Source organism: Brassica oleracea, chromosome C2, assembly GCF_000695525.1.
Source record: "Brassica oleracea var. oleracea cultivar TO1000 chromosome C2, BOL, whole genome shotgun sequence".
Taxonomy (NCBI): Eukaryota; Viridiplantae; Streptophyta; class Magnoliopsida; order Brassicales; family Brassicaceae; genus Brassica; species Brassica oleracea.
This window is the reverse complement of record NC_027749.1, coordinates 984,795-1,001,554: the sequence shown is the minus strand read 5'-3', so window position 1 is coordinate 1,001,554 and position 16,760 is coordinate 984,795. Positions and strand designations below refer to the sequence as shown.

The 16,760-nt window shown below is 37.3% G+C and overlaps 4 protein-coding genes across 5 annotated transcripts in view; all 4 read left to right on the top strand.

Annotated features, from left to right (window-relative positions):
* Positions 1–3,367, top strand: part of LOC106323089 — a 13,384-nt gene extending 10,017 nt beyond the window's left edge. Inside the window, exons 1-5 of one of the 2 annotated variants that reach the window (XM_013761261.1) lie at positions 1,576–1,726; positions 1,834–2,037; positions 2,121–2,528; positions 2,629–2,862; positions 2,939–3,367. In XM_013761261.1, coding sequence (XP_013616715.1) covers positions 1,612–1,726; positions 1,834–2,037; positions 2,121–2,528; positions 2,629–2,862; positions 2,939–3,231 — 1,254 coding nt within the window. In that variant the 5' untranslated portion in view covers positions 1,576–1,611 and the 3' untranslated portion in view covers positions 3,232–3,367. Of the gene's footprint in view, positions 1–1,575; positions 1,727–1,833; positions 2,038–2,120; positions 2,529–2,628; positions 2,863–2,938 lie in introns of those variants that run through there. The other variant, XM_013761262.1, reaches the window with a different exon arrangement.
* Positions 3,368–7,725: 4,358 nt separating this feature from the next.
* LOC106325734 (transcription factor DIVARICATA-like) lies at positions 7,726–8,837 on the top strand. The gene is made up of 2 exons (XM_013763787.1): positions 7,726–8,199; positions 8,335–8,837. The coding sequence occupies exons 1-2, from the start codon at positions 7,886–7,888 to the stop codon at positions 8,657–8,659; spliced, it is 639 nt and encodes a 212-aa protein (XP_013619241.1). The 5' UTR covers positions 7,726–7,885; the 3' UTR covers positions 8,660–8,837.
* A 1,503-nt stretch (positions 8,838–10,340) lies between these two features.
* LOC106325650 (ACT domain-containing protein ACR12-like) lies at positions 10,341–12,511 on the top strand. Its single transcript, XM_013763716.1, has 9 exons — positions 10,341–10,718; positions 10,925–11,056; positions 11,253–11,347; positions 11,533–11,617; positions 11,722–11,781; positions 11,872–11,927; positions 12,025–12,130; positions 12,221–12,289; positions 12,369–12,511. The coding sequence occupies exons 1-9, from the start codon at positions 10,488–10,490 to the stop codon at positions 12,429–12,431; spliced, it is 897 nt and encodes a 298-aa protein (XP_013619170.1). The 5' UTR covers positions 10,341–10,487; the 3' UTR covers positions 12,432–12,511.
* A 321-nt stretch (positions 12,512–12,832) lies between these two features.
* On the top strand, positions 12,833–16,754 carry LOC106325647 (probable disease resistance protein At5g04720). Its single transcript, XM_013763713.1, has 5 exons — positions 12,833–13,779; positions 14,339–14,676; positions 14,742–15,097; positions 15,171–15,376; positions 15,862–16,754. The coding sequence occupies exons 1-5, from the start codon at positions 12,984–12,986 to the stop codon at positions 16,680–16,682; spliced, it is 2,517 nt and encodes an 838-aa protein (XP_013619167.1). The 5' UTR covers positions 12,833–12,983; the 3' UTR covers positions 16,683–16,754.
* Positions 16,755–16,760: the final 6 nt, after the last annotated feature.

Genomic DNA, 16,760 nt, shown 5'->3' with positions numbered 1-16,760 from the left:
TTGAAAATATAATAATTAGATTTTAAAGTAATTCTATATTGAAAATATAATAATTAGATTTTAAATATAAAGACTTAGTGAGGAAAATGCTTGTTCGGGATTCCAGAGACTAACTGCACACCAAGTTTTATGTAAGTTATTTCGATCTGAAACCTTTTCTGTTAGTTCCAATGTTACATAGAACATAAATTCGTCATGTAGAGTAAATTTGTTGCACCATGGTTCTATCTGTCATGAAGTTTTGCTTGTGAACAGGTCAGGTCACCCATGGGTACAAGTCGACGGGGTGGCTCCAGACAAACCTCTGGATTCTCTGAGCCGTATGAAGCTTTTCTCTGCAATGAACAAGTTCAAGAAAATGGCTCTTAGAGTAAGCAGCAGATTTTCCAATGCTAAACAAAGTCTAAAAATTAGCGGTAAGGGCATGATTATTGGGGATCCTTCCTCTTGGATCTTTAATACACATATATAATATATACATACAAATATATATATGTATTAAGGACCCAAGAGCAATGATCCCCAATAATCATGCCCTAAGTTCTTCATCTGGTCCTTATTATACACTTCTACGTTTTTTGCTTGGATATGTAATTCCTCTGCTATCATGTCTGTCAATGTGAATGTGAATTTTGGCTGATGTGGACAACAGTGGAACAAATAGACCACAAAGAGTTCATAGCGGCAACATTGCATCTAAACAAACAAAAATATATATATATAGAGAGAGAGAGGATGATAGGTACTGAATGCTAGTGTTGACGTGGCTAAGGGTTGCTCAGCTGGCAAGAAGAAGGAGATGGTAGTTAGAGATCAGAAGATTAGAGACAGAGTATAAATAGACTTCTTTACCTTTACTGTTAGATCATCTTTGATTTTGGGGATCATTAGGCAAATCAGAGAAGTGTCTCTGCCTCTGAGGAAAGTTCATAGAGGCTTCTCTCTGGATTTGAAGGACCTTGGCGTTAGGGTTCATAGTCTTCACGTCTTGGTATTGTTACGGTTCATACGATAAGCAATAAGAGTGACTTTTCCATTTTAGAGTTCTCATAGAAACCAGAAATAGACTATGAGGAGACTTACTCCCCTGTGGTGGATGCAACTACATTATGATATCTAATCAGTGTGGCCGTTATCAGAGGACCATTTGTTATATTATCTAAACTTATATAACACCGGACGAGCTTCAACAAGCTTGTGAGGAGTTTGGTGTTGAGGATGTCCGCATAGAATAAATGATAAGCTCCTTTACACCTTTTATCATCTCATCATATGACTTGAATAATCTTGCCTACAATACAATGTTAGGCTTCTAGAAGTCCTATTAGTAACCTGGTCATTTTCAAGAAAAAACGTTATTTTTCATTGGTTACAACTTACAAGTTTCTAAATCACAAAAATATGCTGTAGATCATAAAACTTTTTAGGTTTCCCCCAAAAGAAAAGAAGACACAAATCTGACGGTTGAGAATACGCAACTCGCTTGATTTTTTTATTATTATTTGAGATCCAAGGGTTAAAAACCTCTCTCATCCATAGACACACATTTAAAGGCTCTCATCTAACCCTAATTTTAGAGAGAGAAAGTCTCCAATCCTCATCGGTGGAACCATGGACGAAGCAGACGAGCCAATCCTCATCGGTGGAACCATGGACGAAGAAGGCGAGCCAATCCTCATCGGTGGAACCATGGACGAAGAAGACGAGACCATCTTATTTTATTCCGGTAAGATCTCTCTCTCTCCATCTCTTCTCAACAGGAATTTGTTTGTTAGATTTCGATCTGTCGTAAATTCGTTTACGCCTTGTCCTTTTTTTTTGTGTGTGTGAAAGTGAATGATACATTCGTTTGCTGGAACATTGATGATTGCCCAATCCCTGTGGATACCGATCTTGGTTCTATTGTTAATAATTTCGAACATGCTCTTCACCAAATGGGCTTTGAGGGGAGAATGAGCATCAATGTGGATTGTAAGAAACTCAACTCCAACGAAGAAGCCTTGTTTAAGGCCGGAAGAATTTTCTACTTACCCTATGGTAAATTCCTCAGTCGCTTCTATTTAATTATATGCCTGAGTTATTATTTAACTAAACGAAAAAATGTTTGATTTATTATGTAGGCGAAACAATGTGCCGCAATTTTGTTACTAGGCCTACTCTGGATATGACTTTTTATATGCTCTCTGTATTACGAGAGACTGCACCAATACTTGCAAATTTAGCCGTAGTCGTCAAACCAAATATTGATCCAGGTGGTGAGTTACATAGGGTTCTGCACTGTTTGAAATCGAGGGGTCACAATGTTCTCCTAGTAGAGCTGCCACCTGATGAAAAGTGTCTTTTTAGTGTTGACTCTCTACTTAAGAATTCACGATTTTTGGGTGGAGGAAAGCCTAGAGCCAAAAAAGAGTTAACTCCTGAAGAGATGCGGGAGATGCAGCGTCCGTATGACTCGGAGGAGGAGGAGGAGGAGGATGGTAGTTATGATGTTAGCGATCTCTCCAACCAGAAAATGTTAGATTTCTCAGGTAAGACCATCTTAAATTGTTTGTTTGTTTTAGATTTCATCTGTCATTTTTTAAAATTATAAATGGTATTTAATCTCCCTCCCTCTTTTGCATCGCTCAGAGCGTATCAAACACGTCAAAGGGCCTAGGACAGTCGTCTTCTGGGACGCCATTGATTGCCCATTCCCTCTTTGTTTCTCTCCTGAACAGATCTTCCAGAAAATCAAATCAGTTCTTATGAAAAAAGGTACGAATGATAATATTACAATCTGGGCTTATGTCGATGAACGGTCTTGGAGGGATAAGTGTCTGGGTAACAAGACTTGGGATTCAAGAATCTACTTTCTTCCCGCAGGTGAATTCCAACCTTTTTCTTTGTGTGTATGTAATCTATATATGTTGATGTTTTTTCTCTTTTTTTTTTTATCCAGGGGATAGACGTGTCAGAATGTTAAACGACATGTATCTACAGTGTAGAGACGCTCCTCTGCACCATTGTCCAGGACTTTTGATCCTAGTCTCGAATCATTTCTCAGGTGACCCCTTCTACATGGACTTGTTTCAGGACATGGAGCACCAAAATTACCATCCTTTCTTGATAATTCCGAGGGAGCACAGCAACATATCAGAAAGCCCTGATGAATGGCCACAGTCTCTATTTAATAGACCTCGCAAAAGCTCACAAGGACCTCTTCCCAAAAAGCCTAAACTGGATGCTGCTTAAAGTAGCACATGCCCAGGGCTGATGATACTCTGGTTATTATGATGTTGGATCTTGCTTGCTTCACAAGATCTATTGTTGCATCCTGATATTTATATCAAAAACTCTTGTTCTTATTTTGGGTTTACGCTTTTGTTTATTTTTAACTGCAAACTCTGTTGTGACAAATTTTATTACTGGTTTTCTCTCGTTCGTCTTCCATCTCATTGGCTACACTATCCTTGTTGCTATTGCAGATTTAAGTTCACCACCACTTATGCTAATGCTATTGCAGATTTAAAACTTTAGTAAGCATATAGTATAATTTCAGAACTAGCTATGCTTGTATATAAACAAATTTTGTTGACCACCGACAAAACCTGGAAATTTTCAAAAACTTATACTATTTAACATTTATTTATGGCCACGATTGCTAATGGATGGAGCATGCTGCCCTTTTGGTGAGGAAACAAGCGAAAGCTCTGAACCTAGTCTCGAAAAGTCATAAAGCCAATGCAGCGGCCGAAGAAACACCTTAGGGGTCGGGAACAATGACTGATACTGATTATTTTGACTAGCTAGCTTCTGTTCGTAGTGGATGTGCATGTTTTGCTTGTGTCACAAGTTCTGCGGTTGCAGCGGATTTATATCAAAAGCTTTGTTTTCTATGTTAATTTTTATTACTTCTCTTTTATTAATGGTTTGACTAAGTTGCTATCTGTTACGTTAGCTTTGGTCAAGTGGTAAACATAGGTTACGACAGGAATTGGAAGAAACTACACAACTCGCTTTTGCATTGGAGATAACTATGATATATGTAATACTACATGAAGCAATCAATGATTCTATGTTGGAGATGAACTAAAAGTTTTCTTGTAGGATGTTACACATGTCATCCACAAGTTAAACTGGAAATTTCATGTACTTTCGGCTCTACCATTTAGAGTGTCCTGAAATTTACCAAAGATAATTGGGTTCCAAGTGTGACATAAGCAGAAGCTGTAGCAGGAGAAGCTCATCGGTTCTTGCTATTCATTTTTACCTTTCTTTCTTGTTATTACAACAACTCTCTTATGCATCTCCCAATATTTATGTACATGAGCTACTTTTAGGGAAAAAATTGATGAATATATGGGATTATGATGTCACAGAAAGTGGCTAAAATTTACATATTAGACTTAAGATATGATAACTTACAACAATGTTTACTCTTGAATACTTTTATCAAGAAAATTATCTCGTCTTGCAAGACCCTTAACTTGGAACGATTCGAACTCAAGATGATCGCCTATGGCTTTACATTCAAGATACCTATTATCGTTTCCTCCACGTGAACTTGCATCCTCTGGTCCACCACCAAACACGTAGAAATCCGACATCTCAGTCGGTATTACGCACCGGATTAGAGCCCAATTCAATCCTTCAAAGAATGGATATCGTTTAATCTCTGTAGAACCTTTATCTGACCCGAGCATGTTCTCTGGCTCCTTAACCAAAAACTCTCTTATCATATCCTTTGCCTGGAAGCTCACCAGCAGGCTAACATGAAACCTGAGGTTCTGCAACACATGGTCTTGTCGTTGCTGTAACCTTTAAAAGTTTCTCCCGTATAAAAGCTTGTTGTTGGTTTGAGAGTAACATCCTGTAAAACGAAAATGTGATGAATGAATTTTAGAACGAGCCATCCATAGCTCTGAAAGCTAAAACCTGAACCATATAGTGAAAGCAAGAAAATATTTGACCAAAAAAAAGAAGATCCTCTAGCTTTTTTTGCCCCAAATGGTCTAGCTATATGATCGAGGGGCTATGGACATAATTAATTACTCATTTAACTGCGAGCTAAACTTCATATGTAATAATTGATTTGGAACATCTCTAAACTCTATTTTGCCACCTTTTTCTTAACATCTCATGGATTTTTGCTAACTTTTGGAAGGAATATTACAGTTTATTTATACACTTCTTTTTATCTTAACAGTGTATACTCTCTTCTATTTTGCGATTTATAACTGTTCTATCCATCACCCCATATTTTGGCTACCGCCATTCGTAATTATTTGTGAATTTTGTGTGTATTTTTGAAGATAATATCAAAACTCAAACATATGGTAGGTAATAGACAAAAAGCTTGTAAAAGAACAAGAAAGCATTAGATTTTTCTCAAAAGGGCACGTGACAACTCATTGAGAGGCCACGTCACCTTGGTGCATCAATCAGATGCCAAAAAGTATCATTGAGAAACAATTGGCAGAAGACACATCGCTTAATAGTGGTGAAGAGTCGGTCCATGCACCTTCGTGGAGTACGTAACGTATCCACTTAACCCGTAGATCCAATTAAACTAGTAAAAGTGTGTAGTGTAAACCTTATTAAAACAAGTGAACTGCTACATATTAAAAAAGCAAGTACAGCTAAAATACTTGAATACTAGATGATAACCCGCGCCATGCGCGGAATGAGAAGATTTAAAAATATTTTTGAATCAATAGGTATTAGAAAGTTAATAGTCTTAGAAAGAAATATTACATGTATATAATAAGGGGGATTCAACGAAAGTGTGTATGTCTATATAAATTAAGCTTGGATTTAAAGAAAAAACTTGTGTATTTGTTTTGTTTAATTGAAGTATATTTCGTGGAAATGAATCCATGAGAGTAAGCAAAAAACTTATATAAAATAAATTATGAAGTAACGATAAAAACGAAACAAAAGCAATAAAATTATTGTTTTCATAAACTAAATTATAAATATAAAATAAAACGAAACATAAGCAAAATAATACTAAAATATGAAAGAAACAAAATATAATATAGGATACTACTTTACGGATGAGGAGATGTAGTCATACGGCCTTGTATTTATATATGCAAGACGCGAGCCGATGGCAATTATAGCTATTTTCCATAATTATTTCCGTAAAATCAATTAAAATTATGTCCAAGGCAAAATATTCACATCCCCTTTATATTCAAAATACTGAATTTTGAAAAATTTCCTTGATCGTTGCTATGCGAATTTATTGGAATAGTATAGGAAACAAACTGAGATTCTAGTCAACTAAATTAAATTCAAAATTAGTCAGTGAAGATCAAAAATATGATTATATGATTCGGTTTCGAAGATGAATTTCCATTACCAAAAACCGGTTTTAAAATGATATAAAACACATTACCAAATAACCGGTTACTTCCTTCGTCTACATTGAGATTGTACGTTACCAAGATATACTATTAAAACATTATGCTAAGCTATAATTAATAAATAATGGTAAATAATGTAATAAATCTAGTAAAGAGAGGGTTTTAAATTAGAGAGTGTGAGAGTGAATATGGTGATGCCACATAGGAAATGACATTTTGGTTAATAATACATGAGCATAAGGTTAGTCTTAAAAAATGTTCTTCTTTTAATATAAAAGGGATTAGTTGAAGTTCCTTTGTTTCCTTTTGTTTAATCTGTTGAAGTTCGTCGAGAATCGATAATATAACTCAAATAAACACATATCCAAATAAGAAAAGACAAAAAATAAGTGTTGTCTTTGTTTTTTGTTACATGGATTATTTAATAAGTTAAGCACTCATTTTTTTCTATATGGAAACGTCCAACGAAAACCAAACTAAAACTCTTTCTAACTGAGGCATGGAGCTATGTATGAATAGTATAGTTAGTTAGTTAAGACAAAAGCGATTCATGCGCTTTGAACTTTTAAAACGATAGGATTACTATTACATATGCACTCAAAATAAACAACAAAATTGTATTCTCTCTGTTTTTAAATGTCATTTTAATATTTTTCACGTGCTGACTAATTTTTTCAAAAAAATATTTTAATATATTCTTATTTAATATAAATTTAATTAAATGAAAATGCTTTTTTAAAAATTAATAATGATTCAAAAATAAATAAAACAAGATAAGATATAAAAATTATTTTGGAAATATAGAACACAAAAAACTAATTATGAATGGCCTAAATAGTAAATCAAGTAAAGTTTAAATATATAATTAAAATTGAAATATCGCAAAAACCAAGTTGGAATTGTGAAATCTCATGTCTAATTTTCTATTATCCGATTAGCATGATATTGTCTATTTTGGGAGAAAGTGAAGTGAAAGCAGTATTGACCCCAAATAAAAGCGAAAAGAAATAGCGACAGACTGACAAACAAGGGTACATCAAAGAGAAGTACACACTGGATATGATTCCTTCTGGAATGTGAACATGAAAAGTCTTTCCAGATTGTTTTTATTACTTTGTTTTTTAATAGCTACGTGTTGTGCCATTATTGGCACATAAAATGGCATATGCTTATAATAAAAAGAATAAAAATCAGAAAAGGAGAGAAAACTGTAACAAACCGGAGCAATGTAACCTTAAAATTAAATAAAAGAAATTGAAAATTAGAGAAGTGAAAAGAGAAATAGAAACCGTGTTGAAGTTGGTCTCTGAGCTGCTTCTTCCTCCTTTTTTAATTTTCCAGCAAATTGTTCCCTTTTATAAACCTCATTTTCCTTAATAATAATAAAAACTTTCCTAAGAAAAAACAAGAGAATCCTTATAAATAATCGGAAGGAGTCCAACAGTTTCTCCAACCTCCAACCAATTTCAGAATTTTTTGGGATTTATCCACTTTTGAGTCTTTCTTTCTAAAACCACTAAACAAATAAATCTTTGGATATGGCGTCGAGTCAGTGGACGAGGTCGGAGGATAAGGTGTTCGAGGAAGCTTTGGTGTTTTTCCCCGAAGGATCTCCCAATCGGTGGGAGAGAATCGCCGATCAGCTCCAGAAACCGGTTGGTGAAGTTAGGGACCATTACGAGGCTTTGGTGCATGATGTCTTCCAGATCGATTCTGGCCAAGTTGATGTCCCTGATTACATAGACTCAGCGGCGGCGGCGGGTTGGGACTCGGCGAGTCAGATCTCGTTTGGGACCAATCACGGCGAGGGGGAGCGCAAAAGAGGAACTCCTTGGTCGGAAAATGAACACAAGTATGTTTATCAATCATAATTTAGGGTTTTGGTTGGTTATGGTAATTACTAATCATCAAAAATATAAAAAATATTGTCATTAATTTGGTAAATTTTAGGTGATTAATTATTTTATTGAATATAAAATTCATGCAGATTGTTTTTGATCGGATTAAAGAGATATGGTAAAGGAGATTGGAGGAGCATATCGAGGAACGTGGTGGTCACGAGGACACCGACGCAAGTAGCAAGTCATGCTCAGAAATATTTCCTTAGACAGAACTCGGTGAAGAAGGAGAGGAAAAGATCGAGTATACACGACATAACTACGGTCGATACTAGTTTAGCCATGCCTGGTTCCAACATGGAGTGGTCTGGCCAGCATGAGAGCCCTGTTCAAACCCAGCAACAGATCGTGTCGGAGTTCGGTCAGCAATTGACTCCTGGTGGTCATTTTGAGGATTTCGGTTTTGGGATGTGAGATTGGTAATGGGTTTTAGTTTGCTAGGGTTTTTACTCATTTAATGTGAATAGGGGAAGTAATAGGTTGGTATTTTGACTATTTTCTGATTCAGATGATGATGACGAAATAATAAAATATTGTATAGTAATGTTTTTCTTTGTTAACACAAGTAGGTAGGGCTGGATAAATAAACCGAACCCGAAAATCCGAACCTAACCAATCCGAACCCGATATAAATACCGAATGGATCCTGTTTTTTGGTATTTTGGGTTATGGATATTATCCGAACCGAACCCGGATCTAAATGGATATCCGATAGAACCCGAAACATTTAAAATCACGAAAAGAACTTCTACCAAATATGATCTTAATTTTTAATATGTATCCAAAATACTTTAAGATGTTATTGAACTTCTAAAATAATTATCTGTTACACGAAGGTTGATGGTGGAATGTGGCGGTTGAAGCCTGAAGTTTTTAGATTTTGGTTTTGTTTTCATTGAATAATGTTTCTCATTTCATGAGAACTTGGTTTTTGTTTTATGGTTTCATTTATCTGGTTTTCTTTCTATCACTAACTATTTTTATCTTTAGCTTGATTTTGAATGATCACGTTTGATGTTTTTCCTTATTTTTGAATCGATTTTACTTATGTTTTGGCTATTAAAATATGTACAAATCATGTATTTTAAATCCGAAGAACCTATTTCATTCATGTTTTAGTTATAAAATATGTACAAATCATGTATTTTTAAACCGAAGAACCAATTGGGACCCAAACCCGAAAGTACAATGGGTTATACCGGTTCTTTGAAGATTTACTAACCCCGACCCGAACCCGATAGAATCCGAACCGGTCCCGAACCGAACTTTTATATAACTCGAATGTGGTTGATTTTGATAAACCCGATTGGATAAAACCGAAACCTGATTGGGACCCCGAATGCCCATGCCTACAAGTAGGTTTGAATCAAATGCATACGGTGTGTTTTCATTCAATTGAGTCCGTCACTTGTATGTATTACATAACAAAGAACGCATAGCATGTTCCATTTCTTCAACCAAAAACGAAGAAAACACGCTATAGAGATTATGTAACAAGAATACATAACATGCTCCATCTCTTCAACAAAGAAAAAGCTGAATGAGACAACATTCATTTCCATTCTTTTTTCTCGTGAACTTATACAAGCCTTGTAAGACTCATGGACCTACTATTTAACTCTGATTTTGAGATGAAAACTGTACAATTATTAGTTAAAAAAAATAGGATCCATATCTAATAAAAGCTTAAAACAGATCTTAGCCCATTTCCCAAATGACTTGGACATACGTAGAGGAAACAGGCCTATGACATTGTTAGCCAATGACTTTAACAGATTGATATTAAGACCCACTGGGCTAAGGCTTAGTTTTGTAACAGTCTCATATTTGTTTAACAAATATCTATTAATAGCAATCTCACGTCACGTCAATAATTGCAAAGGAAATGAATCTGCTATGACAGATGCCTTATGAAGATCCGGAAACCTGGAATGATTGAAAATAATAATACAAAGGAGAAGATAATTGGGTAGAGCAAACGTATACATAAGAAACGTCAGCAACCAAATAAAATCGTCTCATTCTAATACTATTTGTTTTATAGCAATTTGCAAAGTTTTAAATTAATTACTCGTAGAAACATACAAGAAGTACAGGTGGTGGACCATCACGTCATACATGAGAGCAGATTCAGCACTCCATAGCCCATAGGATTTATCATTTATAGTGTGAGGTGTGACACTTGGGAGGAGAAAGATAAAAGAAAAAGAAAAAGAAAGCAAGAATCTCTGTTTCAACTTCAATGGCACTCTTGAATGCTATCTTCTCGGTTACTCATTTTGCTTCTTCCTCCGTCATCAGATGTCATTCTCGTTTTCCCGCTCAAATTTCAACTCCAGATCTATCCCCTGCTTGCTTCAGTGACCGTCGCAAGTTCGTCCAAGCTGTAATGCCTCTATCCACGAGGAGGTTAGCTAACCGCCGCGTATATGCTTCAGCTAACAGCACTGATGCCACTACTCCATCTTATCCGGTCAGTTACCTTGTTTCAGTTTCTCCGTAGTTAACTTTTGTTGTTCGACAAGTATATGTAGAGAGTGGTTATGTATTGATCTGTATGATATAATATAATATGCGACTCTTTTTTTTTATGTTTAATAGGGAAACGATCTGCCTATGAGTTTTGTGTTGACATGTGCTTTGTGAGATGACATTTTATGTAATATAATTGGATAGCAGAAATTGGAAGGCGATGATGATGAGGAGGACTTGGTTCCAAAGCCAATGGTTTTGATAGACCAGGATGCTGACCCTGAAGCTACTATCGTACAACTCAGTTTTGGAGATCGTCTCGGGGCTCTTATTGACACTGTGAGTGGATTCTCACCCTGACGGTCTCTTTTGGTTATACTTTCTACATGTGACAGAGCTCCTGGTTACATCAACAATGTTAAATGAATACAAGTATTTAGCTATTTATATAGCATTTTTGACTATCTGTCTTTTAATATCATGGAAACTTGCCTTGCTTTTGGGCTTATAAATCATTATGATGTGTGTTTGACAGATGAAGGCGCTGAAAGATTTGGGATTGGATGTTATAAAAGGAACTGTCACAACGGAAGGATCCATTAAGCAGACTAGATTTTCTATTACAAAACTGTAGGACTTGTGTATAATTCTTTCCAGATATAGATAGTTTTAGCATAGGACACAGGCGAGTCTACTCAAATACTTTCTGTTCCTTATTAAAACATATTGGTCGTGTGTGCAAAGTGTATCATTTTGAGCTACCTGTCAGTTGTCACATATGCCTGAATTATAATTAATATTTTATATGACAACAGAGACACTGGTCGGAAAGTGGAAGATCCTGACTTGCTGGAGCAGATTCGGTTAACAATCATCAACAATCTCTTGAAATACCATCCGGTGTGCTTCACTTTTTTTTTGGGATCTTTTTACCTTAATCACAGTCACATTCAAAGATGCTTTGTATCCAGTTTCTTGAATGTTGCCTTTGTTTGTTTTTTCAGGAATGCAGCGATCAACTTGCAATGGGTGAGACTTTTGGAATAAAGGCTCCAGAGAAGAAGGTAATAATATGTTTACTAAAGCTTGTTGGATTGATACTTGTGTGTCCTATGTTTTTTAACTCTGTTTTGGGATTCATGTGGTGACAACAGATAGATGTCGATGTCGGGACTCACATACATGTGAAAGAAGACGGACCAAAGAGGAGGTATATATATATATTCAGTAGAATAACAACACCACAAGGTTACTTTAAAAGTAGCCTGATTCAAATAGTTTACATAAGTTTTATGTTTTCTCTATAGCCTGCTTTGCATAGAGACAGCAGACAGGCCAGGTCTGGTTGTAGAGATGATCAAAGTGATGGCTGATGTCAACATAGAGGTGGAATCCGCTGAGATTGACACAGAGGTACTTCAAAACTCACATACAAATACAGTGTGATTCTGTTTCCAGGCCTTATACTAATAAGGTGTTCATTGTCTTATGAATGTTCTTTAGGGACTGGTTGCGAAAGACAAGTTTCACGTAAGCTACCAAGGGCAAGCGCTAGACAGTTCCTTGTCACAGGTGCGTTTCCGTTAACTTTCTACTTTAGAACCTTTAAAAGATGGAGAAAGAGAGCTAAAGAACCAAACTTATCATGCAGGTGTTGGTGAACTGTCTGCGTTACTTCCTGAGAAGGCCTGAAACTGACATTGACAGCTATTAATTAGCTTTTTGTCTGTTGTGATCTATCAAGTCTTGTGTTTTGAATATTATGTGGAAACTCGTAATACCATATGTTAACTCTTTCAGTCTGGTAACTAAACCATTGGGGCTACAGAATAAAATCATAATATGAAAAACAAGAAAGAAAGGGAGTAATAAAATCATAATACGTTCAGACATGATCAAAAGGGAGCCACAAGTCTGATTCAAGTACATGAGACGTATCTCTTCTCCTTCTTCCTGATGTAAACGTTTCAACCACAGCAGCGAATAAGATTATTAATGGAGTCTTTTTTTTTCATATAAAAAAATGCAAATTTTAACCAATTCAACGAATATATTCTTAGTTAATCAAATTCATAGTATAAGAAACACAAATATCTGTAGTGTAGAGTTTTAACTAATACTTGTGTTTCATCTCTTCATTAATATAACTGAAGTCTTTCTCTATTGGGGTCTCCGGAAACTAACAAAGACTTTTCAAAAGCTTTTCTTCTTGTACACGCAATACAACTCTTCTCTCTCTCTTTCTCTCTCTCATCGGCCTCTACACATGGCAGAACTGATCGGCGGAGAAGTTATGACAGAGGCGGCAAAGCAGCTCTTGGCGGTTTCTAGCAAAGCCTGGAGGGGCAAAGACACCGCCTCAAACCTCGCCGCGATGATCACGGATCTTCAACCCACCATCAGCGAGATCCGCAACAGCGGCGTGACGCTGCCTCCCCATCGCCAGGCTCAGCTGGGTATGTTCTCTGAAACACTAGAAAAGTGCAAGAAGCTAGCCGATAAGGTTCTCGGATGCACCCGTTGGAACATGGTTAGTCAGGTATACTACGTTAATAAAATGGAAGGCCTCGAGAAGCAAATCTCTCGTTTTCTCAGGTGGCAGATTCTGGCTCACACCCTAGCTGAAGTTCACCTTCTCCGGGCCGAGTCTCATGCCCGTTTCAATAAGATTGATCGCAGCTTGGATAGCTTGGATGTGCAGATGACCGACGTGCTCTCTGGGGTGCATCATCTCCAGGCCACTTCTGAAGTGCGCTTCGATCGTATTGACAGAAATTTCGATAGGGTGAGTGAGATGCTGGGCACTTTTGAAGTGCGTCTCGATAGTATAAGAGGAGGAGGCGAGTTGATACGAGATGGGCTGAGGACGGCCGAGGCTACGATGATGCAGGAGGAGGATGATGTTGGAGATTTTCGGGTAGGGTTGGATTTGGGCAAGAGAATGGTGAAGGAGTTGCTGTTCAAGCCGGAGGATGAGGGGAAGCTTTTTGGGATCTCAGGGATGAGCGGTTCGGGGAAAACCACTCTTGCCAGAGATATTATGCAGGACCAGGAGGTTCAAGGTAGGTTATTGTTTTGCTTAGTTTATTTATAACTACTACCCCTGGCGATGCTTCAGTTTAGGCATGCGGGGTTCGGTTATTTGGGGTAGTTCGGTTCAACATAAATCTTATCGAATTAACTTAAAATAAAGTTTAGTTGAGACTTTCGGTTAGTTCAGTTTTTGAAAATCATACCGGAGTTTTTGATTTCAGTTAAATTTTAGTTTAATCTTGTTAATTAAAATTTCAGATAAATTCGGTTAGTTCGTTTATTTCTGTTTGTTCAGTTTGAAATTTGGTTTGTTCACTTCAGGTTTTTTGTATGGCTTGGGTATATAAATCTTTTAAGAAGAAGAAAACCCAAGTAACCGATTGTTTAACCGAACCGAACATCGAATTTCTTAATAAAACCTACAGAACTTCTAACCGAACTAACCGAAATTTTTATTTGGTTCGGCTTGTTGGTTTGGTTCAAAATTTAAGGTCTTAAGTTGTTGAGTTTTGAGATATTGGACTCTGGTTAAGAACTAGACAGACTGTTGCTTGGATGCTAAAAGGGCTTCCTTTGCTTCTTTTACAGGCCACTTTGAGAACCAGATTTTGTTTCTCACTGTGTCACAGTCTCCTATTCTTGAGGTGCTGAGGTCTCATATTTGGGCATTTCTAACTTCTTGCACTCGTCAAACACGGAAGCTAGTGATCCTTGATGATGTTTGGACAAGGAAATCCTTGGACCAGCTCTTCTTTAAAACGCCTGGAACCACAACTCTTGTAGTCTCTCGGTCTAAATTCGCAGATCCTAAAGCCACTCACCATGTTGAGTTACTAAATGAAGATGAAGCAACCTCTCTCTTCTGCCTCTCTGCTTTCGATCAGAAATCAATCCCTTCTGGATTCAACATCAAGCTGGTCAAGCAGGTAAACGCTTCTACTACAACTCATACTCTAACTTCCACTACTCAAATTTTATTCTGCTTTGATAGATTGTTGAGGAGTGTAAAGGTCTGCCTTTGGCTCTGAAAGTCATTGGTGGTTCATTAAAAGACCAGCCTGAAATATATTGGCAAGGTGCAGTGAAGAGATTATCAAGAGGTGAACCTGCAGACGAGACCCATGAGAGTAGAGTGTTTTCTCAGATGGAAGCAACTTTAGAGACTCTAGACCTTAAAACCAGAGAGTGTTTCTTGGATCTTGGTGCTTTCCCTGAAGACAAGAAGATCCCTCTTGATGTTATCATCAACATTTGGGTTGAACTACATGATCTCGAGGAGGAAACTGCTTTTGCTGTTCTTGTTGATTTATCAGACAAGAATCTCCTCACTCTCGTGAAGGATCCAAGGTTACGGTTACAACAGCTATTTTATGATTAGCTAGTCTAACCTTTTTTTAAACCATGGATAATTTTTTTGCAGACTTGGCACTTTGTACACTGGATACTATGATATATTTGTGATGCAGCACGATGTTATAAGAGACCTAACCATCCATCTTAGCAACCGTGGGGATGTCAGCAGAAGAGTGCGGTTACTGATGCCTAAAAGAGAGTTGGGACTTCCTAGAGAATGGGAGAGGAACAGTGATGAACCATTTAATGCCCAGATAGTTTCCATTCACACAGGTCAGGATACTTGAATTATAATCTCTTTGGTTGCTCACTACAACCACAAGGTTTTGCTACTTTGGTTACCCAAACTTACACAATACAATACCGATCGGATATTTTGTTACTTCCATTTCGGTTTAGATTTTGGTTCGGGTTTTTCCGGTCTGGTTTAGGTATTGGATAAAGTGTCCAGGCCTAGTCAGGATAGTTGAATTAATTTCCTTGGTTGTTCACTAGAACCACAAGGTTTTGACAGGTATATATATATATATATTTTTTTTTTTTTTTTTTTGAATGTCTAGAGGTCCTGGATCTGTAGCTCCCTACATCTTCTAGGACGAGACCCAAACCATTTTACATAACTCTCCTTAGGAGAGCAACTTTTTCCAATGAAAATTGAACTCGTGACTCCTTAGATACCTACTAGATAATCTAATAGTTTTATCCACTAGACCAACTTCTCATTAGTTTTGACATGGGTTTTATGTTCTTTTATACAGGGGACATGACTGAAACAGATTGGTTTGACATGGAACTCCCAAAGGCAGAGGTTTTGATATTAAACTTCACCTCGGACAACTATGTAATGCCACCTTTTATCTCTAAGATGAGAAGGCTCAGGGCGCTGGTGATTATCAACAACGGTATGTCCTTTGCGCATCTAAGCGACTTCCCAAGTTTTACCAGTTTAGCCAAACTGAGGAGTCTCTGGCTCGAGATGGTTCACGTCCCTGAACTCTCAAACAGCATGGTTCCGTTGAAAAGCCTCTGCAAACTGTCTCTGATCTTCTGCAAGGTCAACAGTAGTTTTAATCAGAGAGCATTGGACATGGCCGAAGTCTTCCCAAACCTGTCTGGTCTCACAATAGATCACTGTGATGATCTTGTGGAACTACCTCCAACCATATGTGGGATCGCCTCTGTCAACTCGATCAGCATAACAAACTGTCCCGGGTTCGTTGAACTGCCCAAGAATCTGAGTAAGCTCAAGTCCCTTGAGCTTCTAAGACTGTACGCTTGCAGGGAGCTGGAATCTCTGCCTGAAGAGATATGTGAGGTGCCGAGTCTAAAGTATCTTGACGTCTCTCAGTGTATGAGCTTGAGTTCTCTCCCGGAAGAGTTGGGAAAGCTAAGCAAGCTTGAGAAGATCGACATGAGAGAATGCAGCGTATCTAGCGTACCGAGCTCTGCGGTTTCGTTGACTTCTTTACGCCACGTAATATGCGACGAGGAGAGTTTGTGCATGTGGGAAGAGGTGAAGAAGGCGGTTCCAGGGCTTCTTGTTGAAGCTCCTGACACTTGCCTCAGCATGGATTGGTGACCCTTGGTTGCTTGATCTTTGTAAACTCTATAAATAATTTTAAAAAATATTATTTTCTTACATGAGTTGATTTTTATT

What these genes read in the sequence shown, in the direction of transcription:
- LOC106325734 (XM_013763787.1), top strand. Translation starts at nt 7,886, where the DNA reads ATGGCGTCGAGTCAGTGGACGAGGTCGGAGGATAAGGTGTTCGAGGAA. An exon ending in TGGTCGGAAAATGAACACAA is followed by an intron (nt 8,200 to 8,334) that starts GTATGTTTATCA and finishes AAATTCATGCAG; the next exon opens with ATTGTTTTTGATCGGATTAA.
- LOC106325650 (XM_013763716.1), top strand. Translation starts at nt 10,488, where the DNA reads ATGGCACTCTTGAATGCTATCTTCTCGGTTACTCATTTTGCTTCTTCC. An exon ending in CCACTACTCCATCTTATCCG is followed by an intron (nt 10,719 to 10,924) that starts GTCAGTTACCTT and finishes ATTGGATAGCAG; the next exon opens with AAATTGGAAGGCGATGATGA. An exon ending in TAGACAGTTCCTTGTCACAG is followed by an intron (nt 12,290 to 12,368) that starts GTGCGTTTCCGT and finishes CTTATCATGCAG; the next exon opens with GTGTTGGTGAACTGTCTGCG.
- LOC106325647 (XM_013763713.1), top strand. Translation starts at nt 12,984, where the DNA reads ATGGCAGAACTGATCGGCGGAGAAGTTATGACAGAGGCGGCAAAGCAG. An exon ending in ACATCAAGCTGGTCAAGCAG is followed by an intron (nt 14,677 to 14,741) that starts GTAAACGCTTCT and finishes CTGCTTTGATAG; the next exon opens with ATTGTTGAGGAGTGTAAAGG. An exon ending in GATAGTTTCCATTCACACAG is followed by an intron (nt 15,377 to 15,861) that starts GTCAGGATACTT and finishes TCTTTTATACAG; the next exon opens with GGGACATGACTGAAACAGAT.